At 50.2% G+C, this 27,970-nt stretch overlaps 2 protein-coding genes across 4 annotated transcripts; one reads left to right on the plus strand and one right to left on the minus strand.

Moving 5' to 3' along the window:
- ATF5 (activating transcription factor 5) lies at positions 1-4,714 on the minus strand. Its single transcript, XM_041743561.1, has 3 exons — positions 4,377-4,714; positions 2,189-2,485; positions 1-1,300 (listed from the first exon to the last, which is right to left on the minus strand). The coding sequence occupies exons 2-3, from the start codon at positions 2,364-2,366 to the stop codon at positions 639-641; spliced, it is 840 nt and encodes a 279-aa protein (XP_041599495.1). The 5' UTR covers positions 2,367-2,485; positions 4,377-4,714; the 3' UTR covers positions 1-638.
- NUP62 (nucleoporin 62) lies at positions 4,009-27,959 on the plus strand. Of its 3 annotated transcripts, XM_041743559.1 has the most exons (3): positions 4,009-4,452; positions 5,226-5,302; positions 25,248-27,959. In XM_041743559.1, exon 3 carries the CDS (start codon positions 25,312-25,314, stop codon positions 26,893-26,895), a length of 1,584 nt encoding a protein of 527 aa, XP_041599493.1. In that variant the 5' UTR covers positions 4,009-4,452; positions 5,226-5,302; positions 25,248-25,311; the 3' UTR covers positions 26,896-27,959. The 3 variants fall into 3 exon arrangements, with proteins under 3 accessions (XP_041599493.1, XP_041599492.1, XP_041599494.1); XM_041743558.1 differs by lacking the exon at positions 5,226-5,302; XM_041743560.1 differs by lacking the exons at positions 4,009-4,452; positions 5,226-5,302 and adding an exon at positions 16,197-16,574.
- The last annotated feature ends 11 nt before the right edge of the window (positions 27,960-27,970 follow it).

Here is a 27,970-nt window from a genome sequence, read left to right on the forward strand (position 1 = left end):
GAAATTCTTCATTTTATTTCTCTGCTCACAAACCACCAAAACAATCAGCCCCTCCCCCAACCCCATCACAAACACTGATTTCTTCCCAGAGCTAAAATGAACTCCCAGTCACCAACTATGGCCATCCCCCAGCCTGCCCACCTCCCCATCTACCTGCAAATTCACCTGCTCTGTGAACTTGGCCGCCTTTTGGCTTCCTGCCCAAATACATTTCCCCAGGTCACTTGGCTTGCTTTTTTGTTTCTATTGTTATAAGGCCACCATTCCTGAAACCCTCCCAGCCTCACATCCGGGCTGGCTCTCCTGTCCCTGGCTGCACAGTCATTCTGCATAACTTCCCGGGAGGCCAGATTTGGAGGCCCTCCTCTGCTCCCCGAATTCCCTGCAGGCCTGAGTCCCTCAGCTGTTAGATGAGTGCAGATGTTGACTATGGCCAAACATGATTCTGGGGAGGGAAAAGGGGAGCAGATTCAGAAATGGACAGGAGAGGAAACAAAGATGATGGGAGGTGGCAGAGGTGGGGTGGATGGGGGAGACAGACAGGGGGATGATGGAGGGACCCTCCTACCTCAAACTCGGACACAGAGGGTAGGTGGAGATGAAGACCAGTGTACCCTATAGCCCAAAGCCCCTGCCCTCTAGCTGTTCCGGGTCCTCTGGCTTCGAGCCTTATACACCTCGATGAGCAGATCCTTGACATACTGGATCTCACGCTCCACAGACTCAGCCCTCTCCCTCAACTCTCGGTTGCGTGCCTCCAGCCCCTGGCACTCGCCCTCCAGGGCCTCGCCCTCTGCCCGCTTCCTCTGGCGGTACCTCAGAGCTGCTGACTTGTTCTGGTCTCTCTTCTTTTGCTTGCGGTCCCCTCGAGTAGTGGCAGGATTGGGGTAGGGGGCTGGGCGAGGAGGTGGAGGAGGAGGAGGGGGCTGCTGTGGTGGGGGCAAGGATGCCAATGCTGAGTCGCCCTGCCCAGCCTCGCTGTGGCAGTAGATGGCCAGTAAGTCAAGGGTATCCAGGGCAGGGGGCTGGGGGAGGTCAAAGGTGGGGAGAGGAAGTGGAAGGGGGAGGGGTGGTGCTGATGGTGGTGGCTGTGGTTGGGGGGAGGATGGTGGGAGAAGTGGAGCATCAAGAAAGAAGTCTTCCATTTGTTCCAGCTCTTTCTTGAGGAGGGAGGCCATAGCTTCCAGGTCAGGAGGGGGTGGGGAAGGTGGGGGGAAGGCACCTTGGGGCAAGGGGGGCTCCAGGGGCAGGAGGGCTGTAAAGTCCACCCGCTCAGTCATCCAGTCAGAGAAGCCGTCACCTGGAGGATTGGAGGAAGGACATAAACGTCCTTGAGTTCCTGGTCTTCTACCCAACCTGGTGATCATTCATGCCTGCTTCATACATGCCATTCATTGAGTGAAACTACCAAGCAGCCAATCAGTCAACCAACCAATCAACGAATCATCAGACCACTCAACAAATCAACAAACCAGCCAAGAAATCAAACATCTAACCAACCAGTTAACCATTCAATCAACAAACAGTTCAACCCATTAACTAACCAGTCAATGAACCACTGAACCAACCAACGACCCAAAAAACAAGTCGAGCAGACATTTCTTCAACCATTCCAACACCTGCTTTCCTGATTACCCTACATCTGTAGTTTCTGATTTACTCTCTAGTCTTAAAAGGCAAACTAGATCACACACACAACACACCCTGTTTCATCCTTATTTCATTAATTATTGAGAACCCACTATGTGCCAAGTACTTGGAATATGCTAATGAATAAAATAACTCTTGCCCCAGGGCCTCTGAGGATGCTGTTTCCTCTACCTGAAAAGCTCTTCCCTTGGGTCTTTTCATGGTTTATTCCTTCCCAGCCTTTAGGTCTCAGTCAAAATGTTACCTATGTGTTTCCTGGCTACCCACTCTAAATTAGGACTTTTTCATTTTTTAGTTAGCTACGAAGTGTTTTCCACTTATCCCAATACATCATCACCTAATTTTCTTTTGTCAGCCTCCCCACTTCAGTGTGAGTTCCAAGAGGGCTGGGGTTATGTTAATCTTGTCTCCGCTATATTCCCTAGCCCCTAAAAGCCACCCCTGGAGCATTACAGCTATTTATTGAGTGAATCAATGAATTCTTCTCCCCTGATCCATGCCCCAGCTCACCCCACCTCCATTCTCTACCTGCCCTTACCTGCCAGGGGCTCTCCTCCCCCTGGGAGCCCGCCCTCCAGGGCTCCCCCAAGGATTTCATAGGGGCCCAGGGGGGCAGGAGCCAGGGGGAGTTTCCCATAGTCTACGAGCCAGCCCAGCCCGCTAGCTGGGAGCAGGGCCTTGTCCAGCTCCAGCCCCAGGGTCGCCAGGAGTGACATGGCTGCGGCACAGGCTCTGGGCACGTGTGGCAATGAAGAACGCTGAACCAACAGCTGGAAGGAGGCTCTGGAGGTTGCTCAGCTGGGCAAAGACAGGCACCAAGGCGAAAGTGGAAGACCTACAAGTTAGACAGAAGAGGTGATGTCAGAGGCCATCCTCATCCACAGCCAAAGTCACAGAGAAACCAAGCCACAGCTCCATGTCCCCAAGGTCCTTCCTACCTTCCCCTTCCAATTGGGTTTGAGACTGCACCTTGCCCTATCAGAATTCTAAATCTATGCTTTCTTTCCCCCAATTTCTGAGCCTCACCCACTCCCAAAGAAATTCTCTTTGGGCCCCACTGTTTTCCTTTCTTCCTTTCTTTCTTTCTTTTTCTTTCTTTCTTTCTTTCTTTCTTTCTTTCTTTCTTTCTTTTTTTCTTTCTTTCTTTCTTTCTTTCTTTCTTTCTTTCTTCTTTCTTTCCTTCCTTCCTTCCTTCTTTCCCTCCCTTCCTCCCTCCCTTCCTTCCTTCCTTCCTCTTTCTCTCTTTTCTTTCATGAGATACACAGAGCCAGGCAGAGACATAGGCAGAGGGAGAAGCAGGCTCCCCCTGGAGAGCCCAATGCAGAACTTGTCCCAGGACTCTGGGATCACACCACCTGAGCCAAAGGCAGATGCTTCTCCACTGAGCCACCCAGGTGCCCCTCTTTGGGCCCCACTTACTTTTCTTTAGAATTCCCAAGCCCCGTTCCTTCCTATACAGAAGCCTAATGGTCTCCCAGGGGAATTTCCTTAAGCCCTTCCCTCCCACCTAACAAAATTCCACTTCATTTTTAAAAAAAATTCAGGGCAGCCCGGGTGGCTCGGCGGTTTAGTGCCACCTTCAGCCCAGGGCCTGATCCTGGAGACCCGGGATCAAGTCCCACGTCGGGCTCCCTGCATGGAGCCTGCTTCTCCCTCTGCCTGTGTCTCTGCCTCTCTCTCTCTCCTCTCTGTGTATTCTTATGAATAAATAAATAAAATCTTTAAAAAAAAATTTCAATCCCAGGAGAATTTTCTTCCAGCCACACCCCTTCCTCTAAAGTATTTCCTTTAGGCTCCACCCCCTCTAAACACTCGGCTCAAAAATCAGCTCCCAGGGGAATTCCCCCAGCCCTGCCCCTCCAAACTGTGGTCTACTAAGTCCCACGGTTTCTTTTTAACTTCGCGGTGACCGCCCCAGTCCCTTCCCGTCCAATTACCTTAGCCCCCCACTTCATTCCCGGGGATACCCCAGAGGCCCCGCCTTCTCTCCGTTGAAACCCCACCCTAGGTAAATTTGCTTAACCACGCCCCTTCGCACGATAGACCCCGCCCACCCGTCGCGGCCGCTGTGATCCTAGCTCCACCCCCTTTCTTACAGGTGGCCTCTAAGCCTCGCCTTCCGCCCTGTCAATCTGAGTCAGCCCCACCCAACCCCGCCCCAGCAGGGGGCCGAATGAAACGTAAATTGTGTTGTGCGCATGAGCAAAGTGGAGCTCGGATACGGGAGCCGGCCGGCGGAGACCGGCTTCCCAACAACGACCCTTCCACACGCCTCTCTCGCAGGGCTAAAGCGCATGCTCCGCCACCGATCCAATTGTTCTCTCAGGCCTGCAGGGTTGGGGAGTCAGTGCGCATGTGCAGCTGCTTACTGCCCGTCCTTCACTCAAAAAATACGGAGTCTGGTGGGCTTGTGCACGTGAGCAACCACTCGCGGACAGACTCATTCGGGGGGCGGGGGGCGAACCCACCGCTTGGGGCTAGTGCGCAGGCGCACTGCGCGCAGGCCGTCTTTAAACTCCAGCATTCTAGGGAAGAACGTACCCTTCCCCCACTGGACCGAATGCGCATGCTCGGCCACGTGCCAAAGACGCGTTTCCCTCTTCTGCGCCTGCGCGACCGTGATTCCTCACTCTCGTCTCCCCACCCCCCAGGCCTGGTCGTGAAGGCCGCGAGCTTCGAAAGGGCGGGAAAGGCGGTTGGAGAGGGAGGGGCGAGCGGTTACTCACTCCATGGCTACGGAAAGGAGAGGCGGTGGCGGCCTCAGCTGAAGAAAAGAAGGCGGTAGAGAAGAGCGCAAGCGCGGTGAGCGCGGAAACGGGCCGGGACACGGAGGGGTCGCGGCTACAGAGCCATAGCCGGGGTTGGGCGGGCGGAGATGGCGTCTCGGTAGCCTGAAGAGAGATTGTGATCTGTGGATGGGGAATGAGGCGGCCCCGGGGAGTGGGGACAGATATACAGGGGATGGCGCAGCACGGCCTCCCCGGATCCTTCCGCGCCCCGCCCCGCCAGGCCCCAACCGGGAGGCGGGCCTGGCCTCTCCTCTCGGGAATCCTGGGATCCACTCCCCTCCTCCCGACGCGGAGTTAGGCCTTCTCCTTCCTCTGACCCGGGGACCAGCTCCGTCTTCCTACCCCAGGGGTTCCGGCCCCCCCTCCTCCCTCCAACTCTGGGGTCCTGTTCTCTCTCTCTCTGACTCAGGTCCCCTCCCCCCCGATTCTAGGGATTCGATCCCTCGCCTTCTCTGAGACCTGCGCTAGTTCACTTTTGGTTTCTTTTGCCCTAGTTCTCGAATTTCCGGCCAGCCACATGCTGGACTCCTAGCCCCAAACTGCCGCCCCACGCTAAGAATCCTTTTTGTGGGTTAGACTCTTGTCTGAGTCACAATGAGACCGCGCGCGCCGTTCAAATCTCAGACCTGCGATGGTGGCCAAATCAAGTTCTCTAGTCTCGTAGATCGGGAACTGCCTGTAAAATGAAGAAAATAATCAATTCTGCCTGATGAGAATCAAGTCGATGCCTGTGAAACCCAGAGCCCGGCTCTTAATTGCCTATTTAATGTATCTTATTTTTAATAGGAACTGTGGGGTTGAGTCTCAACCATACCTCCTGCCCTGGCAAGATCCCCAGACATTTGACCATACAATAACTGCTAGTAGGTCATTCTTGTGTCTTCTTCACTTCTTCAAAGTGTCAGTAATTGCCAAACATCCCCACCTTTCCCTGTTCCAGATGATGGACGCTCACCCGCAACACCGGCACAGTTGCAGAGAAGCAGGCATCATCACCCTGACTCTAGCTTTTCTCCATCCTCTGCCCACCTCCCATCAGCCCTTATCCTCAGCCCTCCTTTCAGGCCAGTTGGTTCTGCTTCAGCTGCCCCCCACTGGATCAGTTTACCAACCCTGCCCCAAAATAGGGAGATCTGCACTGCCCGTTGCTAAAAGAGAGGGGGCTTCCTGGCCATTCCCTCCTATGCACTAGACCCTCCACTGGCCCAAGTAGGTATGGGTCTTTGCTTCCCACCTTGCATCTGTCCACAGCAGGACACCTAGAGTTCAACTTAACATCACAGGTGGTGGTTCTGAGGTCCAGAGAAGGTGGGGGAACTCTGATCTTGAGACTTATTTGGGAATGAAGATACGCAGGCTTCAGTTGCATGCAGGAAGTCCTTCTTGGGATCTGACCACTTTCACTTAGAGCACTTACTGTGCACTGTGCCAGTATTTGAAGACTTGACCTATAGGAGCTAGGTTATTACCTAGGCAGCATGAGTAGCAGTTAAGTGCAGACTCTGGCGCCCAGTTTTGGGTTCAGACCTTGTCTCTACTCCACTTATTAGCTTACTGTCAATTTCTTTTTTTCCCTGTGCCTCCGTTTCCACTATGTTCAAATCTCAGACCTGCGATGGTGGCTACATTATTATATCGCTACGTTTCTATTAACTCCATATAGAAACTTAGCGATACATGTGGCAGCTAACAGTGCTTACTTCTGGGGTGCCTGGCTGGCTCAGTCAGTAAAGCATGTGACTCTTGATCTTCAGGTTGTGAGTTTGAGCCCCATGTCAGAAGTAGAGTTTACTTAAAGAAACAGTGCCAGGCAGCCTGGGTGGCTCAGCGGTTTAGCGCCACCTTCAGCCCAGGGGCCTGTTCCTGGAGACCCGGGATCGAGTCCCACATTGGGCTCCCAGCATATGGAGCCTGCTTCTCCCTCTGCATGTGTCTCTGCCTTTCCCGGTGTCTCTCATGAATGGATAAATAAAATCTTAAATAATAATAATAATAAGTAGTGCCTACTTAGTACTGTCACAAGGATTCAATGAGTTAATTCATAATTCAGGTCAAGCATTTAGATTAGTCCTCCTTTCCGCCCCCCCCCAAATCTTAAGTCTTCTAAAAACATCTAGTATGTACACATGGACTAGGTAATTTAAGTAAATTTTTATTTTAGAATAATTTTTTTGGACAGCTCCAGTGCCCCAGCGGTTTAGCACTGCCTTCGGCCCGAGGTGTGATCCTGGAGACCCAGGATCGAGACCCACGTCGGGCTTCCTGCATGGAGCCTGCTTCTCCCTCTGCCTGTGTCTCTTCCTCTGTGTGTGTGTGTGTGTTGGTCATGAATAAATAAATTAAAAATCTTTAAAATTTTTTTTTATTTTTACAGAAAAGTTACAAACATAGTGCGGAGAGTTTCCATATACCCCACATCCATTTTCCCCGTTGTTGACCTCTTTAACATTTCTGTGATATATTTGTCACAACTAAAGAACCCACGTCTGTATGGGATTTTAAAGCACACACGTCATTTTGATATTCTGATTTCACTAGTTGTTTTGGGTTTTGTTTTTGTAGATATTTACTTTAGAGAGCACAGGCAGGGGGAACAGCAGAGGGAGAAGCAGGCTCCCCACTGAGCAAGGAGCCCTACCCAGGGCTTGATCCCAGGACCTTGGGATCATGACCTGAGCAGAAGGCAGATGCTTAACCGACTGAGCCACCCAGGCACCCCTCGCTAGTTGTTCTTAATGCTGTTTTTTTGTTCCAGGATGCCGTATCACATTTAATCATCGTGTCTCCTTAGCCTCCTCTGGTCTGCAGCAGTTTCTCAGACTTTCTTAGATTTTCATGACCTTGGGAGATTTGAAGAGTGCTGGTTGGTTATTGTATGTGACATCCCTTAATTTGGTTTTGTTTCATAGACTGGGGACTATGGGTTTTTGAGAGGGTGGCCAGGTAGGATATCTTTTAGTAACTAGAAATGAATTTGCTTAGTATGGGAATCATGTTGCCAGCTGTATGCCACATATGCTGACTGAGGAGATGTTCGGGCAAGGACCCTGGTTCCCCCTGTCCTACCACCTTGCACCTTTTTCTCTTTCTAGCTGTTGAATCTCACCCAGTTCAGCCCTGGTACCAGCTGTCCCACTGAAACAGCTTGACTGATTCCTACTGAATGGGTGCCAGTTTGCACACTTTGCTCCCTAGTCCTTCCTGGTGCATTCTAATTTGTGGGTGGTGGGTTATCAGTGGCTGCCTTTGAGCCCAGGTCTTGGCACCCTGAGCCCTCTCCTATGCCTGCTCTTGACCTGGATCTGTAGCACTTTCAGGACTCAAATGCCTCTGCCTCCCTCAGCTTGCAGTCTTCCAGGGTCCAGGTGCCCAAGTCCCTTTCAATTCCTGAGCTGGGGCTGGGAGCATGGGTGGGGCTTCTGGGGACTCTTTTTCAGTGCGGAGGAGCCAGGCTTGGGAAATGAGGCAGGCATTGCAGGCAGGTTGCATCACCCTTGCTCTTTGATGGGGAGGGGGAGTAGGGGGATTCTCTGGGGGCCCCCAGCGCACCTGGCAACAATTCCTGGTTAGCACAGCCCTAGAGCCCTGGATTGGGAAGAGGTCCCAGCACAGCAAAGGAGGGGACAGGAGAGTAGCTACCTGTGCTGGACCCTGAGTATCTGAGACTCAGTGCTGAGAAGGGGCCTCAGATCAGAAAAGCTAACCTGCTTGTCTTGCGCCTGCAAGACAAGCCCCAAGAGATGAAGAGGGTTGTGCATAACCACAGTGCTGGTTAGAGCCCAGGCTTCCATGGTACCGTACAGCTTCCAACGCCCTACAGGCCCCAGGGAGAGCCTGTTTTCTCTCAGATCTATGAGGTCCCTGACCCCCAGCCTAGAGCATAGCCTACTGGGAGGCCACCTCATCCAGACCTTCACCTCAGGTTTGCTGCTGCTCACAGTTGCCAAATTCTATCGATTCCCAACATACTCCTCCCCATCTCCCCTATCCTAGTGGAGGCCCTCCTCACCAGCCACCCCTCAGTGGTTTCCCAATCAAGGTGACAGCTTGGCATGTGATGGAAAATGGACAGAGTTTGCATCAGATGGACCTAGATTCTTTCTGAAGAGGTGCTAGGGCAGGTACCTGGGTCATGCAGAGGGGGAGGGAGAGTAGGCAGGATTTGGAAGTGGATGGCCTAGCAAACAAGAGAGGAAGGCCAAGGCCATCCCATTTGGGGAAAGGGCAGGGTAGGGGCCAGGCATGTAGAGCATCAAGCTGCCACGTGGCCCAGTAGCTCAGAGTCTTCCACTCTTTCCTGCTGTGTGTCTCTGGGCAGAGGCAGCTTCAACTCTTCCAGCCTAGGTAGGCCCCTCACTGCTGTACCAACTGTGGCACCTTGTTCATCTTCTATATTGTTTCCTGTGGCATATCATAAACTTAGTGGCTCAAAACAACACATATTTAAATTTTTTCCTTTTCAGTTCTGATGACTGCAAGTCTAAAATAGGTTCACAGGGCTGTGTTCCTTCTGGAGGCTATAGAGGAGAATCCATTTTCTTCTCTTTCCAGAGGTGCTTGTGCTCCTCGGCTCATGGCCCTTCTTGTATCAATCTGACCTCTGCTTCCACCATCTCCTCTCTTGTTTTTTCCTTTGATTTTCTTGCTCTCTCTCTCATCAGGGGCCTTACATTGGAGCTCACCCAGATCATCCAGGAGAGTATCTCCGTTACTAACTAGATCCTCAATTTAATCATATGTGCACACTCCTTTTTGCCATGTAGAATAATACAGTCACAGGTTCTGGGGACTAGGATGTGGACCTCTTTGGGGAGACATTATCCAGCCCACTACACTTTCCTTTGGGAGCTCTTTTTCTCATCTTGATGAAGGCTAGCAGCCCTTGGGTGCTCCTTCCTAGAGGAAAAGGACTGGGCAAATTTAAGGTAATTGACCACATAGTGCCCTAGAACTCAGGATGCTGTCACTTACTGCTGTGTGACCTCCAGCAAGATACTGCACCCCTACTGTGGCATCATCACTAAAGTGGGGACAGTAACAGAACCTTCAGAGGGCAGTGGATAAGGATCAAAGGGGTAATACATGAAAAGGCCTGTAACAGTTCCTGGCTCAGCAAGTAAGCTCCATAAACCCGACAGCCCTGTATCAGGGAGAGGCCAGCAAAGCCTCTGGGCTACTCAGAGGTGGCCCAGCCTGCCCCACAACAGTGCTGGCCTGGTGGCGCAGAGCTTCCAATTTTACGGAAGTTGGAAATCCAGCATTTTCTGAGATCCGAGTTTTAAAAGTGGGCAAGTAATTAAGAGAAACCCCCAACAAACCATGAGTGTGGATAGACTCAGTCTGTGGGTCCTCCCTGACCCTTTGGTTCAGTGCTTCCCCCACCCACCCCCATCTGTAATCCTCTCTGCCCAGAGCAGAGAACAAAAGAAACCCAAGTACTCCTCATTCCAGAATTGCTGAAAATTTGGACCACACCCCTCCCAGCTGGACTGATCCAGTTTGAGGAAGAGTGGGGCCTTGTTCCCACCCAGTCCCATGTCAAATCAAGAGAGCTGTGTTTATGCAGAGCAGGAGGGGAGGTCTCAGGAATTGTCCTTAGGGGATTGGGTGTCTGCCAAGGAGGAGCTGGTGTCTTATTACCCTGTCTATCCTTATCAGCTGTCCATACCTCCAGCTGGAGGCCATCGGGAACACAACTTGGGTTTCTTGCTGTTATCAGCTGGGGAGCTATCCACTACTGGGGCCCTCAGGGCATCTCAGTAAGTGAGTGTTAAGGAGGACTTACTATGGGAGCTGGGTTAAGTTAGGTAACTGGGGAGGGTTCAGGGAAGCAGGCTTTGCTCTGGATTGGAGGCAAGTTTGTGACTGGGTATCTTTATCTTATCTAGAGCCAGGAGGAAGGAACAGAGCTAACGCTGTGGTTAATGTAAGAAGCACGCGTCAGCTCTGAGCCAGGAAAGGGATTTAGGTCCTTTTTATGCTTTGGACAGTGTTTGTGCTTCTGTGTAGAAGCATTTCAGAGTGATCTTATTTTGTCTTGGTCCCCCACAGTCAGTGGCCTGCCTGATGTTGGTCACCTCTGAAGTTGTTCTGTCTGACCAGAGCCTGCCAGACCTGGCTCCTAGGGCTGCTTTCCCTTTCTCAGAGCAAAATGAACTCATCCTTCCAAGTGGAGGAGGAGTGTTGGGGAGCCCCTGCTGTGTGGTGGGCCACACACCTATAGTTCCACAGGATGGCTTGAGCACAGAGGAAGGTAGCAGGACCTGAACCCAGCCAGCCCTTGTGAGATGGCCATAGTGGGAGCTGAGGGTGGCAGGAGAGAGGGAAAGAAGCAGAGGCAGGGGAACATAACCGGAAAACCTCACAGGCCCCCAAGGTCCCCAGGTGTCCCCCATGGAGAGCGTTGGGTCAGCGTCAGCAGAGCCCCACTCAGTTCAAGAGCCCTTTGCCCTTCTCCTCTGCCAGCCCCCACCCAGAGCAGGAAAAGATTTCAGAGATAGGAACAGGAGAGAGCAGCTGATGCCCCCCTTCATTCCAATCCTTCAGGAGACTAGCCTGAGGCTGGAGAAGGTGGACAGCACTGAATTGGGTTCACTATGAAATCTACACAAGTCTGGAAGGTGACAGACATGCCCGAGATGTCTTTAGAGAGTGGGGAGGAAGTACTAGACCTGGCACATGGTGGATGCAGGGGGTGAGGGGGCCTTGGGTAGATGGAAAAGTCACATTGGAGAGGCTCATGAGGGGTTAACTCAGCTCTGGGATTGCACAGCCTGGGTCAGTACTGACTACCTGTTTGTGACTTTGGGTAAGGTGCTAAAGTTCTCTTGAATTTAGTTTGCTCATCTGTAAAATGGGGTCACAAACAGTTCCCACCTCATAAAGTTGGGAGTCGGTGCAGGTAAAGCACTGCAAACAGCCCAGCACAAAATAAACACCCTGAAATGTTAGCATGGTGTTTGTTACCCAGAGGCCGGTGGGAGCTGTGATTGGTTTCTAGTTCTCTGCCTCCCACTTTTGGTGGCTTTTCACCAGTTTCCCAGAGAAACTATCTTCATGGCAACTGTCTCTACCACAACCTGTCCTGGACCTTTTCTTCCCTCACCAGTGACATCACTGTCTCTCCCCTGAGACGCTGGTGTTGATTACAGGGAGTGAGGCTGGGGAGGGAGCACAGGTGTGTGCGATTCTAGACACTACCCTCCCCACCTGCCATCTGCTGTGCTCTTAGAATCCCTCTCCATGTCACCCCCATGCCCAGCTGCATCTCAGGGAACGTCTGATGGCCTCACAGCTGACTAGAGCATTTCAACTCCAGTCTCCTTCCCAGGCCAGCTTTACTTATCTTCCAGGAGAAAGCATGAGTAAGCAGAGGAAACTTCTCTGCCCAGCCCCTGCCCTCAAGGTAAAGTCAGGACTGAGCCTGGTCCCTGCCCACCACTGCAGCCTTACATCTGCCTTTCTGGCATCCCATGCCTGGTTGGTTTGTTTATTGGCTTTATTTTGAGCATTGTATAACACACATCCATTTATTAAAGTCTATATAATTCAGTGGTTTTCAGTACATTCATAGAGTTGTGCAGCCATTACTACAATCTAATTTTGAAACATCTTCATTATCCCCCAAAGAAACCCCATGTTCCACATCCATTAGCAGCCACACCCTGTTCCCCCATCCCTCAACCCTAAGCAACTGCTAACCTACTTTCTGTCTAGATTTGTCTATCCTATCTGGATATTTCGTATGAATGGAATCGTGTCATAGATGGTCCTTTGTTTGGTTTTCAGGGTTCATCCGTTTGTAGCATATGTTAATACTTAATCTTTTTTTTTCCCCCTAAGATTTGATTTATTTGAGATGGAGAGCATGCAAGCATGAGCCAGGGGAGGGACAGGGGCAGAGGGAGAAGCAGACTCCCCACTGAGCAGAGAGCCCACCATGGGGTTTGATCCCAGCACTCTGAGGTCATGACCTGAGCTGAAGGCATATGCATGTACAAGTTTGAGGTGGACATATGTTTTCATTTCTCTTGGGAGATACCAAGCACTAGGATTGTTGAATTACATACAGGGTAACTCCATTTTTTTTTTTTTTTTAAGATTTTATTTATTTATTCATGAGACAGAGAGAGGCAGGGACACAGGCAGAGGGAGAAGCAGGCTCCATACAGGGAGCCCGATGTGGGACTCGATCCCGGGACTCCAGGATCACGCCCTGGGCCAAAGGCAGGCGCCAAACCACTGAGCCACCCAGGGATCCCCAAAACCAAATTTAAATATCTCTTTCTTCCTAAGGAGCATTTTCTTGACCCTCTCCTTAACTCATTCCCCAGGTGAAGTTAATCATTGTCTCCCCTAGGCTTCCAGTAGGTTCTAAACAGAGCTCTTTCACAGTGTCATCCTATCATTTATCTCTTTGTTACTTTCAGTAAATTCTGAAGTAGTTGAGGGCAAAGGATCTTATCTTATTCATCCAGACTTTGACATTTATGTTGACATTGGACAAATTACTTAACCCTAAAAGGTAAATACAGGTGGTACCTACCTCACGGTTGAAGGGGGTGAGGACTAACAGAGTCAGTACACAAAAAGCACCTGGCACAAAATAACCCCTGGATCTGTTGATTCCACTGACAAGCATTCACTGAGTGCCTGCAATAGCTAGCAACCATTACTAACACTGGGATATGGAAATCACAGACAAAAATGCTGCCTGTCATGTAGCTGATATTCTAGTGGAGAGATAGTAAATGAAATCCATAAGTTCGGTATATTATTTCAAATGGTGTTAAGTCCTAAGGATAGCCAGGGAAGGCATCACTGAGTAGGTGACATTTTAGCAAAGGCTGAAGAAAGTAAAGGAATGATTCACGGGGACACTTGGGGCAGGTGTTCCAGGATGAGGGACCCAGCAAAGGCCCTGGGGCAAGAGTACTTTAGGCAGTTAAGAACAAGTGGAGTTGGAGTGGAGTGATGGAGGGCAAGAGTGGCTGCCAGTAAGGGTGCCTTTTGGCTATTGGGAATAATGCCCCTGTGAATATTTGTGTGCAAGATTTTGTTTGAGTGCCTGTTTTCAGTTCTGGTAACTTTATATTTAAATATCACTCTGGATTTCAGGAAGGTAGTGACCATATAATATTGTCTTTGTTTGCTCAGCACAGGGCCTGTCCTGTTCTAAGTTTTAATGGATGTTTGCCAACTGAATAAGGTATATTTGTGAATTACCCAACACATGTTGGCATATGAGTGCAGAATAGTTAGTGCTTTTATCACTATTTTTTGATAAATGCAGTTGGTATATCAGATTGGCAGAGGTTTCCTAGTCTCAGGTGCTGGCAGGTTGCAGGGAAATGATCTTTCCAGAAACTGCCAGTTAGAATAAAAATGGGTAGAGGCAGGTTGGAGGGCGATTTGGTGGCCCTCAGGAAAACCAAAATGCAAGCATCCATGGCCAGCAAGTTTACTTCTGGGGATCTGCCCTGAAAAAATCATTTGTGCCAAAGAAGGTGTAAACGAGCATGTTTGTTGCAGTATTGTTGATGAAAAGAAAAATTAGAATCGATTCATTTCCTCAGGCTATGAATGCATACACACATACATAGGTAAAAGATACATGGCAGCTTTTTTTTTTTTTTTTTTTTTTTTTTTTTTTACATGGCAGCTTTTTAACAGCGCTTACCTCACAGGTGTGAGGACCACGGTGGAGGATAGTAATTAAGAAAATCTTGGCTTTGGGGCATCTGGGTTGGCTCAGGTCATGATCCCCCGGGGTCCTGGGATCGAGGTCCACATTGGGCTCCTGGCTCAGTAGAGAAGCCTGCTTCTCCCTCTCCCTCTGCTCATGCTCTCTCTCTCTCTCAAATAAATAAATCAGGAAGGAAGGAAGGAAGGAAGGAAGGAAGGAAGGAAGGAAGGAAGGAAGGAGAAAAAAAAAGAAAATTTTGGCTCTGTTGATGTGCAAGACATTTATTTATTATTTATCTGTTTGTTTGTTTGTTTGTTTGTTTAATTTGACAGAGAGCCACAGCAGGGGGAGCAGCAGGCAGAGGGAGAGGTAGAAACAGGGAGCCTGATGTGGGGCTTGATCCCAGGACCCTGGGATCATGACATGAGCAGAAGGCAGGCACTTAACCAACTGAGCCACCAGGGGCCCCACAAGATATTATTTTATTTTTTATTTAAAAAAAATTTTTTTTTTTATTTTACTTATTTTTACATTAGAGACAGAGGGAGAGGCAGGCTTCCTGCGGGGAGCCCAATGCAAGACTCAATCCTGGGATCATGCCCTGAGCCGAAGGCAGACACTCAACTGCTGAGCCACCCAGGTGTCCCACAAGATAGTATTTTAAAGTAAGGACTGATGTATTAACTGTGTAGTTAAAATTTAAATGTTAAAAATGCAGTTAGAGAAAATCTTTCAATAGAAGAGAAACAAAACTGTTCTTGGCAAAATAGGTATGGGGCCCAGCACCAAAGTATTCCTCAGATCTCTTCCAGTCCCATTATTTTATATTGAATTATTGTTCTAGAATCTTCCTTAAAATCGACTCTTCTTTTGTTTCCTGACTTCTTTCCATACAGGTCTTAACCTGATTTGTTTTCCCTATGGGAATACTACTGTTTTTCCCCACCACCTGAGTTCCTTTGGGTGTAGCTCCAGGCCTTGGAGTAAAGGAAAGTGTAATTGCTAATTAGCTGGGAAATGACTTCTTGGGGTGAAACTAGTTTTTTTCAGGGGAAGGAAGAAAGGGAACGAATGAATCCAAGAAGCATTTGGGTACCAATTGAGGCATCCTACAGGAGCAAGTAGGATGTTGGGTCAATGAGGAAAATAAGCCTGCTTAAGATGAGTCCTAAGATCTAGAAAGTGAAAAATGGAGACAGTGGGTCTGACATGAGACTATTTGTGTACAGTGTACAGAGGCATAGAGAGCATACATCATTTGCTTAAATGTATCAAGAAACTCTAGGTGGAGGCACAGGGAACATAACCGCTTGTCTCAGGGAGGAGAGCTGGTGGCTGTGGGGGTGGAGGAGGTCCGAGACCACAGTGTTCCTTTGGGAATGTAGAACCACATGAACAAACTGTGTTCACTAAAATTATTTATTTATTTATTTATTTATTTATTTATTTATTTATTTATTTATTTATTTATTTATTTAGATTTTATTTATTCATGAGAGACCCACAGAGAGAGAGAGAGAGAGAGAGAGCCAGGCAGAGGGAGAAGCAGTCTCCACGCCGGAAGCCTGATGTGGGACTTGATCCCCCAATTCCGGGATCACTCCCTGAGCCAAAGGCAGACACTCAACCGCTGAGTCACCCAGGTGTCCTCACAAAAAGAATTTAAATTACATTTTTAAAATAGCCACCACCAGGGCATCTGGCTGGCTCAGTCAGTTAAGGGTCCAACTCTTGATTTCAGCTCAGGTCATGATTGTGGGATTGAGCCCCGAGTAGGGCTCCTTGCTCAACATGGAGTCTGCTTCTCTTTCTTCCTCTGCTCCTCCCCCACCCCAGCTAGTATGCGTTCATGTGCGTGCATGTGTACCCTCTTTCTCTCTCTCTACAATAAATGAATAATTCTTTCTTTCTTTCTTTTTTTTTTTTAAGATTTTACCCATTTATTCATGACAGACACAGAGAGAAAGAGAGGCAGAGACACAGGCAGAGGGAGAAGCAGGCTCCATGCAGGGACCCCATGTGGGACTTGATCCCGGGTCTCCAGGGTCACGCCCCAGGCTGAAGGCGGCGCTAAACCACTGGGCCACCAGGGCTGCCCATGAATAATTCTTTAAAATAGGTTGAGAAATGGAATATGTGTGACAAAGCTTCCTCTGCAGTTAGCATGCAGGATATTTAAGAACCGATCATGAGACTCCACCTGGGGGAAAAGATAGGCAGCAGTAAGATAAGCAGTGAGGCTTTCTGTGGCTCCTCCCCCTGAAGAGCAGACCAGGCAGTCGGACAGAGACTGCGGACAGAGACACCTCCTGTTTGCTGTCTCTTCACAGTTCTCTAATATTTAACACAAGTTCATTATACCTGAGAGATCGAAGGGCCTCAAATGTGCAGGTCCTCAGGGAGGAGCAGGCTGGAGGAAATTGGGACCAGAATCCTGAGCGGCCTAAGGGGTAAGAGGCAGTTGAAAACAGGCATATGTCTATCTTGCCTTCCCTGTTAGGGCCACTATGCACTATGGAAGAGAAGACCATTACACTGCTGTGAGCTCTGAGGTTTCCCTGCTGCCGCTTTGGCTTAGAAAAGCATCCTTGCCTTTCTTGGAGGCTGTTTCCTGTAGCTCAGGTGGCCATGCCCACCAGGCAAGGTGGTTGTGTAAGAGCCCAACAGAGTGACCCAGACCACCACCAGCTCCTCCCCGGCCACCTGGGACAGTTCCTCAAAATAAATGAGATCCTTTCACATAGACTTCTGTAGCATCATGCTGCACGCAGTCTGGCCACACCGACCCCTCACTGCTCTGGATCCCACTGACCACCGCTGCCTCGGCCTTTGCGCTGCTGTCTCTTTAGCCTGGAACAGTGGAGACTGCCTTGGCCCTGGTCTGGTTAGCAAGTTGCTCTCATCAGTTGATTTGCATTCCTGAAGGGCTGGCTCTCTTAGCGAACCTGTTCCCTGAGGGTCAGAGGATTTTTCTTTGACTCAAGGGAGAGAGGGGAACCAATTCAAGAGATAAGAAGCAAAGTTGGCAGACTTGGGGTGAGTGGCCAATGAGCTCTGTTTCATAGGTTAGTGAGACAGCCCAGAGGAGATGATGGTGGGGGCAAGAGACAGCAGACCGGACACGGAGTTACTGCACTGGCATAATGGCAAAGGTACCAGCAGGCGTTTGAGTCTCTGTGGGGATCAGATTTCCCTGGCTGGGCTGATGGGAACCAAAGGCAAAGATCTGTCCGGTCTCTGATTTTCCCCTTTTTTCTCCTACCGCCACTTCCTACTCCCTTTGTCTCTCTTCTTTGGTCTTTCTCAGCCTATCACCACACTTCCTCCAAGTCTTAAATTGCTAACTTATTTTAAGATTTTTATTTATTTATTTTTAAAGATTTTTTTTAAAGATTTTATTTATTTCTTCATGATAGACGTAGAGAGAGAGAGAGAGAGAGAGAAAGGCAGAGACACAGGAAGAGGGAGAAACAGGCTCCATGCAGGAAGCCCGATGCGGGACTCAATCCCGGGACTCCAGGATCGTGCCCTGGGTGGAAGGCAGGCGCTAAATTGCTGAGCCACCCAGGGATCCCCAAGATTTTGTTTTTAAGTCATCTTTATACGCAACTTGTATCTACAACCCCAAGATCAAGAGTCACATGCTCTACTGACTCAGCCAGCCTGGTGCCCCATTAAATTGCTAATTTTGTGGGGTGAGGGGGAAGAATGGATCCCACAAAGGTAGCTCTTCCTTCCTTGCTTCCTGGGCCCCACCTGGGCTCGGCATTGTTGGCTGCGCCACCAGGTGGCTGTGGCCTGAAATGTCAGGAGGCTCTGCTTCAATTGCTCCCAGAACTTGCAACTATTAAGAGGTTAGCTTTTCTGGGGCCCCAGGGGTGCACCGTGCTAAGTGCCCAGTGCAGATCAGACAGTTGCATTTTCATAAAGACCGCATGATCTGTGACCTGTAATCTCTGTCTTTCATACGAGGAAACAGGCATGGGAGTGAATTTAGAATCTGAGATCCCAAGGTTTAATAGTGGAGAATCAGGAGCCCTGGCCAGTGGGCTGCAGAGCCTTGCGGAATGACTGACAGAAAAGGATGAACAAAGGTCCCTGTCCTCAGAGCACGTAGAAGTCCACAGTATGGACTTTTTTTTTTTTTTTTTTTAAGATTTATTTGTTCATGAGAGACACAGAGAGAGAGAGAGAGAGAGGCAGAGACACAGGCAGAGGGAGAAGCAGGCTCCATGCAGGGAGCCTGATGTGGGACTCGATCCCTGGACTCCGGGATCACGCCCTAAGCCAAAGGCAAACGCTCAACCACTGAGCCACCCATGTGTCCCTGCAGTATGGACTTGTAATGATAGCTACAGTCTCCACCCCTGCCCATAAGTGGACTAGAAAACCCTGGACATACAATCCCAAGCCCCATCGAAAAAGCCCTAGGAAATAGAGCCCTTTGGCTGGACTTATTGCTGCCCCAAATGAAGTGGAGTAGAACTGGCATAAAGGAAGGGGACAGGGATGCCTGGGTGGCTCAGCAGTTGTGCATCTGCCTTCGGCTCAGGGCATGATCCTTGCGTGAAGCCTGCTTCTCCCTCTGCCTATGTCTCTGCCTCTCTCTCTGTTTCTCATTAATAAATAAATAAAATCTTTCTTAAAAAAAAGGAAGGGGACAGCAGCTATCTCCACCCCAGTGGATGAGCCTAGTGTGGAAGGGTCACTTAGTTTCTCAGGTGAGAAAATGAAGAACAGCTGTGGGATCAGGAAGGGAAACTTCATCATGGCTTTGTCTCCACTGGATGGACTGACCTGGTCCCCAGCCTCACCTCCCCACAGCCTGCTGTACAGAAGTTGGCTTGTGTATATATCACTCTCTTGGAGACATGTCTGCCCAGAGAACCCCATTCGTCCTTTAAGACTTAATTCTGACATTTCCCTAGCTCTGGGCAGAACTTCAGGACATGCCCCAAGAAAGATCTAGATTCCCATTCTGGGACTAGCGTTTGCTGCTGTGTGACCTTGAAGAAGTCACATCACCTCTCTGAGCCTGTTTCTCATCCAGGAAGGATTTATTGTGCTCTACCTAGTATTCCGGCCCGGTGCCATTACATAAGTGGCACTTCATAAATGGCAGTTCTTAATTGTCAGATAGTCGGTCACTCGTAGTTATTTATGGAGTGCCTGCTACATGCCAGACACCATTCTAGGCACTGGGGATAGCAACAGTGAACAAAAGCAGGAAATCCTGCCTAGGGGGTTGACACCATCACCAGCCCTCCTCATGCTCCCAGGCCACCTTATCCCTCCCTCTGTCATAGGTGGCCTGTTGCTTCTGGGTTTTGCACACATCTACACCCCTGGTGAGGTCACCCCAGCAGCAGAGATTGTCTGGTTTCTCAGAATCACAGCTCACTGTTCTTTTCCCACCAGCTCCCCAGCTGCCAGGGCCCAGCAACTACAGCATCCTCTCCCCAGGACCCCCAGGCACAGAGGCAGACATGCCCTGACCCTATCACCTCTCTTCTCCAGCCCCTTCCTCGGCCCCAGCTCTAGGGTGTGTTTCCCATCCATTTATCTAGATGGAGGCCATCCTGTTCTTTCTCCCCATTCCTGTATTGGCTTCCCATTGTCATTGTAACATAATCACAAACTTAGTGGCTTAAAACAGCACACATTTATCCTCTTATAGTTCTGGAAGTTAGAAGTCTGAAATGGGTCCACAGGACCTCCTTCCTTCTGGAGACTCTAGGAGAGAATCCATATTTTGTCTTTCCTACCTTCTAGTGACCCCCTGCATTCCTTGGCTTTTATCCCCTTCCTCTGTCTTCAGGGCCAGCAACATAGCATTTCTCAGAACGTTGTTTAGGTTCTGGGCTTAGGGAGTGGACATGTATGGAGGCCCATTATTCTGTCACACAGACATACCTGCCTCCCCCCCCCCCATTGCCTTCTTAATCCTTTCATTCCCCTTGGTCCAAGGCTGAGGTCCCCCCATATTCATTCCCAAACACCCCTGTTCCAGGTATAGCAAACGGAGTGGGAGAGGTTAGGAGGGAGAGAGTCCCCAGGCTCAGGAGCAGCGGCTCATGCCCCTTAATCACACTGTCCTCCTGTCGTCCTGGCCCTCAGGGACCCCAGAACTTTGTTCAGTATGAGTCATTCAGCCCTTTTACCTGCATGCCACCACTCTGCTCCCCTTTCCCTGCCCTACTTTCTCTTCCTCCATAATGCTTAGCCTATTCTAGCATGCTGTATAATTCCTTTGTGAAGTTTGTGGTTTTCCTGCCTGTCTGTCTGCTCTGCTGGAAGTGAAGCTCTGTAAGAGCAGGGCCTTGCTTTCTCTGTCACAGCCATATTCCCAGGGCCTTGAATAGCAGGTGCTCAGATGTGTGTGTTGAGTGGATGTTGCACTACAGAATTTGCTTTGTCTCTGTCTTCCATCACCGTGAAGTTGGGATTTTTTTTTTTTTTTTTTTTTTTTTAGATTTATTTATTCATTGAGACACAGGCAGAGGGAGAAGCAGGCTCCATGCAGGGAGCCTGACATGGGACTCAATCCAGGGTCTCCGGGATCAAGCCCTAGGCTGCAGGCGGCGCTAAACCTCTGGGCCACCGGGGCTGCCCCTGTAAAGTTGGGATTTGGAGCAGCAAGGAACTGTAGAGGTCAGGTGAATGGTCCTGAGTGAAGTTGGAGATGATGACAGGGAACCATAGTCCTCAAAGCCAGGGGACAGGATGAGTATAGGTCAGAACCTGTAACTTCCCTGGGCTGTGAAGGCAGGCAGATGTGGTGTGAAAAACAACAGATGCAGGTCAGGCAGCTCAATGAGTACCTCGGTGACTTGGAGGCAGTCTCTCCTCACTCCAGGCCCATGGGAGCTACAGATGCCACATCTGCCCAAAGCACCTGACCTTGCAAGCACTATCTGCTGCCCTTGTAGGAAAGCTTACCCTTTTGGTAAAAATGGAAAATATGTATCAGAGTTCAGAATAGTACGTATCTGTTCAGACACATTCTTGAGAAACTCCCAGAGTCCTGGTCTTGATTGACAGCTTTATTCATTGAGACAGCCCCTGCAGAACCATAACTACTACATTTTGTTTTGTGCAGACTTACACTCATTTCCCCGGCCTGGGTTCTCTTTTCTCTGTCCCCAGGGTCCTGACTCTAGCTCTTGGCCTAAACCATCACCCCTGGCCTCCTCCCAGCCACCTGACCTCCAGCTTCTCCCCCTCCAGCCCATTCCCCACACAGATATGTGGCCACCCGTAACGTGCCTCCGTGGCTCACTCAAAATGAAGTCTGAGCCATCAGCATGCCCTTTCCCGACCAACAGCTCCCATCACATTGCACAGCACTACACACACATTATGCACAGGGGTCTCCGAGACCACCCTTAAGTTCAGTGATGAGCTAGAAAGACTCAACATAACTCAGCAAAGCTGTTAGATTCATGGTTACAGCAAAAGGAGAGAGAATCAGTAAAGGTAAAAGGTGCACAGGGCTCAGAATCTGTGAGCTTCCAGTTCTCTCTCCGGGTGGAGTCATAGTGACAGCACTTAATTCTCCCAGCAACACTTTGTGACAGCACACGTGGAGTATTGCCCTCCAAGGAAGCTCACCTGACCCTGGGGGTCGGTTCCATGGGCATGGAGTGTCTGTGTATGTGACTGTCATTATTCTCTGGCCCCGCAGAGGTCAAGCTGGCAGGGCTTGGGCGTTATCTCACAGGTAACTGAAAAGGACCAGTCTTTTCTTTGGAATGTGCAGGGTTTGGACAATCCAGGCCTTCTGAGTCAGCCCTTTACTTCATACACAAACACTCCCTCCAGCCACACCAAGTCACTTAGCACCCCAGAGACCTGCTATCTCAGCCTCTCTCTGGCCCTTCCTCTAACCCACCTGACCAACCCTGGCTGACATCACATCCTTCCACACTCAGCTCAGGAAAATGCTCCCTTATGTGACTGCCATTCCCCCCATCCCTGCCTGGAACCCTGGTACTGAAGTTCACGTTTGCCGTTTCTCTGGCTACCTCAAGGACAAAGGCAAGGCAGTTACCATGGCTTAGGTAACTTCTGTGGGCCTCACTCTCCTAGTTTGTGAAATGGACTTGCTTTCATTTTTTTTTTTTTTTTAAGGACTTTATTTATTCATGAGAGACACAGGCAGAGGGAGAAGCAGGCTCCATGCAGGGAGCCCAATGAGGGATTCGATCCTGGGACTCCAGGATCACGCCCTGGGCCAAAGGCAGGTGCTAAACCACTGAGCCACCCAGGGATCCCCAATGGACCTGCTTTCAGGAGTAAGTGAGTAATAATACATCTAAAGCACATAACACAGGGTTAAATCAATATGTATGTGCCACTGTTAGTAGATCCCTAGACCTGTAGTATGGGAAACCAATGAGGCACACTTAATAAATGGTGAATGATTAAACCAGAAAAGCCCCCACAGAAGATTGTTTTTCTTTTAGTTTTTTAATAGTTGCAGAGAACTTTTTATAAATGCTCTTGTGGAAAAATTTAGCCACAGCTTATTAATAGAAGCTCTCTTGGGCTGAGGTCTTGAGAACTGAGACATGTAGGTGTAGCTGTTCAGATGCTTTGGGCTGCCAGTAACGGTAGACTTGACGTGGCTTTTGAGTGAGGAAATGTGTGCGCTCATGCAAGAAGGAGTCTAGTGCAGGGCAATATGTGGCGCCAGTGGCACTGAGGCCTCAGACACTGCTGTGGTGGGAGTGAAGGGACCTTTTCCAGGAGCCCCCAGTAGAGCTTTATAAAAATGCCAGGGCCTTGCCGCCCATAAAACTACCCCACTGGTCTAGCAGCAGTGTATATTCTGAACACCCCTGGAAGGGCTCCTGGGCAGCCAGTGGGGGATCTTCTGACCTAGACCATGTCCCAAGCACAGGTGGCCCCAGTGGCAGTGTGGGTGGTGTTGAGATCCTCTCCCTAGAAGCATGTGTCTGTGTGGAAGAGGAGAAGGAAATGTCAGGGTCTGGCAGGAAGGTAGAGGGTGCAGTGGAAATTGGGGAGGGGCAGCCACAGCAGGTTTTCTCTAGCCCAGGCTGTGACAGGATCCCTGAGGACACTTGAAATAAAACTGGTCCTGGGATCCCTGGGTGGCGCAGCGGTTTGGCGCCTGCCTTTGGCCGGGGGCGCGATCCTGGAGACCTGGGATCAAATCCCACATCGGGCTCCCGGTGCATGGAGCCTGCTTCTCCCTCTGCCTATATCTCTGCCTCTCTCTCTGTGACTATCATAAATAAATAAAAATTAAAAAAAATAAAACTGGTCCTGAAGAGAGAGAGGGAAGAGGAAACAACTTGTGGTTGCCTTCTCTGGGCCAGGCACTTGGCTTCTCGGTAATGACCTTGTTTATCCTTCACTGTGAGAGAGGATCACCCTTCTCATTAGAGTTGGGGAAACTGAGATATAGAGAGGCTCCAGGAATAAAGTACACCAGGACCCACAGCTCATAGCAGAAGCAGAATCCAAACCTGGGTCTCTTCTTTACATATGGAGAACCAACTTCATGCCTGAGAACAAGAGCTGTCTTGCTGCGGAATTACCTGACCTGGGTTGGTTTTTTTTTTTTTTTTTTTTTTTTTTTAAGGTTTTTATTTATTTATTCATGAGAAACACAGAGAGGCACAGACAGGCAAAGGGAGAAGCAGGCTCCATGCAGGGAGCCCAACGTGGGACTCGATCCCAGATCCCCAGGATCACACCCGGGCTGAAGGCAGCGCTAAACCACTGAGTCCCCCGGGCTGCCCCTTGACCTGTTTTAGATAAAGGGAAGATAAGCTCTGTGGAGTGTTGAATGGAGTCTGGGGTACACAATGGCAGCCATACCCCAAAGCAGGGCTGTTTGCCCTGTGATCAAATGGACTGGTTTGATGGAGTAGAAATAAAGAGTTTACAGCAAGGCCAGGGTTCAGGTCTCATGATAAGAATTGACAAGTTCCTTCCGTTTGAGCCTCTCTTTTCCCCATCTGCACGTGGGGATCATCATCCCAGCCTCCTTGTAGCACAGTTCTGAAGTTGGCTGAGGGTCTGGATAAAGAGAATTTATATAACACGGTGCTGAGCACAGCAAGCTGCCTGGAAATCACCCCAGTGTCTACATTAGAATCTACACTTCTCGTCATGCAACCTAGGGACCTCCCACTGAGCAGTGGCAGCTGACTGTGAATTCATGTTAAATTTGAGGTCAGCCACAAGTCCTAGGTTTCTGAGAACTTATGTACAGCTGAATGTTCATAGGCCCTCCTGGGGTCCCTTCTCTTCCCTCACCAGCACCAGCTCAGGGCCCTGTGAGCATGTGTGGATCCTCTGGACACGTGATCACTTTCCCTCTCCTTCCTCCCCACTCTGTCACTTTCTCTAGTGGCAGCTTAGCTGCAGATGGCTGGAAAGATGAAGGGGTGCCCGATATGCACATTATCTGTGCCCTACACCTCCAGGTGAAGGAGGCCACCTCTTCTTGAGACCCTGGTCCAAGTTAGTAGTCCTGGGACCCATGTCCCATCCCTGAGCTAGGAAGAGGGCAGGGGGATGCTCCACCCTGCCCTCTTCCTCCTAAACCAGGGCTGTGCCTCATGTCCTACCATACAGCTCAGCTTTCTGGGGCTTCTCTGTGAGTTCCAGAAAGGTACTCGGGGTGGCACTCAACCAGATCAGTCCACCACCCACCACCTCCCACTTGCATTTAGCAGGGAAACTTGGGGAACAGTTCCTAGAGGTGTTATTTTGTGTGCTTCTAGTCCCACTTGCCTGAAGTGTCTTGAATCTGAGCTCCTCCTCAGGGGCTGAGGTCAATTCAGGGGCCTGCCCTTTTGCCTTCCTCTAGGGCCACAGATTACTCCTGCTTGTGCTGAGCATGGCCGTGCATGTCCCAAGCACATCTGGCTCCTAGCACATGACTCCCAGGCATGAGCTTATGCTTCCAGATCTTTCTTTTCTAGTTTTAGCAGGGCCTGGCTAGGTTATGACAGGGAGTGAGATGGTGGCCACATATTCTAATTATCCAGTCCCGCCACCCTACAGACTGTTCCATCTTGCATTGAGGTTGCCTTTCCAAAACTGCCATCTGATCATGTGACTTACTCTGCTTTAAAAATCTTCCCAAGGTTTCAGACACCGACGGATTTGCTTTGGGAGCCAGAGTAGCTGCTGCCACCAGAATCTGGAGCCATGAGTGGGTTTAATTTTGGAGGCACTGGGGCCCCCACAGGTGGGTTCACATTTGGCACTGCAAAGACGGCGACAACCACTCCTGCTACCGGGTTTTCTTTTTCTACATCTGGCACTGGTGGGTTTAATTTTGGGACCCCCTCCCAGCCAGCTGCAAGTACTCCTTCTACTGGCCTCTTCTCCCTCACAACCCAGGCTCCAGCAACACAAACCCCAGGATTCAGTTTTGGAACCACAACTCCTGCCACAGGAGGAACTGGATTCTCCTTAGGCATCAGCACACCAAAGCTAAACTTGGGCAGCGTGGCTGCCACCCCAGCTACAGCACACCCTGGCGGCTTTGGGCTCAGTAGCAGCACCCTCACCAATGCCATCTCGAGCACTGTCACCTCCAGCCAGAGCACAGCACCCACCGGCTTCATGTTTGGCTCTGCCACCACCTCTGCTGCTCCTTCCACCACACCAGGGGGATTCTCATTCACAGGGGGGAGCACGTCCCAGACCGGGACCTCAGGTTTTAATATTGGCTCAATGGGGACTTCAACCCAGCCCACGGCACTTGCTGGATTGCCCTTCACTCCTGCCACTCCAGCAGCCACTGGAGCGGGAGCCACACAGCCAGCTGCTCCTGCACCCACTGCTGCCACTACCAGTGCTGGGCCCACGCTGTTTGCCTCTCTAGCAACTGCTCCAACCTCATCGACCACCACTGGGCTTTCTCTTTGTACCCCATCAACCACGGCTGGAACTCCTGGGGCTGGAACACTAGGCTTCAGCTTAAAGGCCCCTGGAGCAGCTTCTACGGCCTCCACAACAACATCCACCACCACGGCCACCACCACCACTGCAGCCACCCCTGCAGCCACCACTACCACCACTGGCTTTGCCTTGAATCTGAAGCCCCTTGCACCAGCCGGGATCACCAGCAATGCACCGGCTGCTGTGGCCGCACCACCTGGCCCTGGCGTAGCCACTGGGGCATCCACCAGCCCTGTGATGACCTACGCTCAGCTGGAGAGTCTGATCAATAAGTGGAGTCTGGAGCTGGAGGACCAGGAACGGCACTTCCTGCAGCAGGCCACACAGGTCAATGCCTGGGACCGCACACTGATTGAGAATGGGGAGAAGATCACTACCCTCCACCGTGAGGTGGAGAAAGTGAAGCTGGACCAGAAGAGGCTGGACCAAGAGCTCGACTTCATCCTGTCTCAGCAGAAGGAGTTGGAAGACCTGCTGAGCCCATTGGAGGAGTCGGTCAAGGAGCAGAGTGGCACTGTCTACCTGCAGCATGCCGATGAGGAGCGTGAGAAAACCTACAAGCTGGCAGAGAACATCGATGCACAGCTAAAGCGCATGGCCCAAGACCTCAAGGACATCATCGAGCACCTGAACACATCTGGAGGCCCTGCCGACACCAGCGACCCACTGCAGCAGATCTGCAAGATCCTCAATGCGCACATGGACTCTCTGCAGTGGATCGACCAGAACTCGGCCCTGTTGCAGAGGAAAGTGGAGGAGGTGACCAAGGTGTGCGAGGGGCGTCGCAAGGAGCAGGAGCGCAGCTTCCGGATCACATTCGACTGAGGCGCCAGCCAGCTTCAGGGCCTGTGGGTTCTGAGGGTGTTGGGAGCAGTGGGGGACGCGCAAATTATTGTCTAGTTTTTGGTTGCAATGAATACTTGTTTGTTCCTTTCTTCCAAATGGCTGTGCCGTTGAGAACACTTCTGTGGTTTGACTTTGCAGTAATGAAAATGAAAATATTCCAGTGCTCTGGTCCAGACGGCCTGGTGGATGTGGTTTCTTTGTGTATCTTTTGTGTATCCCTGACCTGTTTTCACTATAACCACCACCTACCCTATCCTTCTTGCTCCAGCCAAGTGCTAGAGAAGTGCTGGAGAAGTTCATCCAAAACCATCTGTCTCCCAGCTAGGATCTGCTTAGGGTCCACTATGTCCCACACATAGTCTTAGGTACAGGGAAAAGAGTCTCCGTCCTCAACAAGGCAGCATCTTGGTGTGAGGTGTGTACCTGTGGAAACTCACCACCTGTACAAAGAAGGGAATAGTGAATAGGACTGACCAGGAGATGGAGAATTTCAAAGGAAGGACATGAGTACAGTGTTAAGACAAGGGTAAGACTTGCACTAGCAGGTCTTTACTTGTCTGGCTGACATGCCACCCCAAAGCTGGGTCAGGTGGCTGTCCTGTGGCCCCTATACCACACAGAGCGTGCATTTTTGGTAGCACTTGCCACACTGTCTTGTGTAAACTGTTTACTTCTGTGCTTCACCTTTAGAGTATGAGCCCCCATGGGCCAGGACTGTTTCTTGTTCCCTTTTGTGTCTTCACTACAGTCCCTCTCACATTTTCAAATTTGAATGAATGAACAACAGAGGTGAAACATGGCATCAAATGTTCAGCCCCAAAATGCCTACTGAAATGGCCACAGGGACCAGAGATGGCCACAGACTCGGGTCAGAACTTGTTGATGCTGAAGCAAACCTAACTTGTTACAATGAGATCCATGGTGATGTCCAGAAGACAACCAGTTGTTGCCCAAATGTCTTTTTGTATTTGTCTTTATACTTTGCTGCACTGTCTATGACTCTATGTTGCTTTCCTAAATAAAATGTATTGTGGAAGGAAAAAGATGCCAATAA

Source organism: Vulpes lagopus, chromosome 2, assembly GCF_018345385.1.
Source record: "Vulpes lagopus strain Blue_001 chromosome 2, ASM1834538v1, whole genome shotgun sequence".
In the NCBI taxonomy this organism is placed as follows: Eukaryota; Metazoa; Chordata; class Mammalia; order Carnivora; family Canidae; genus Vulpes; species Vulpes lagopus.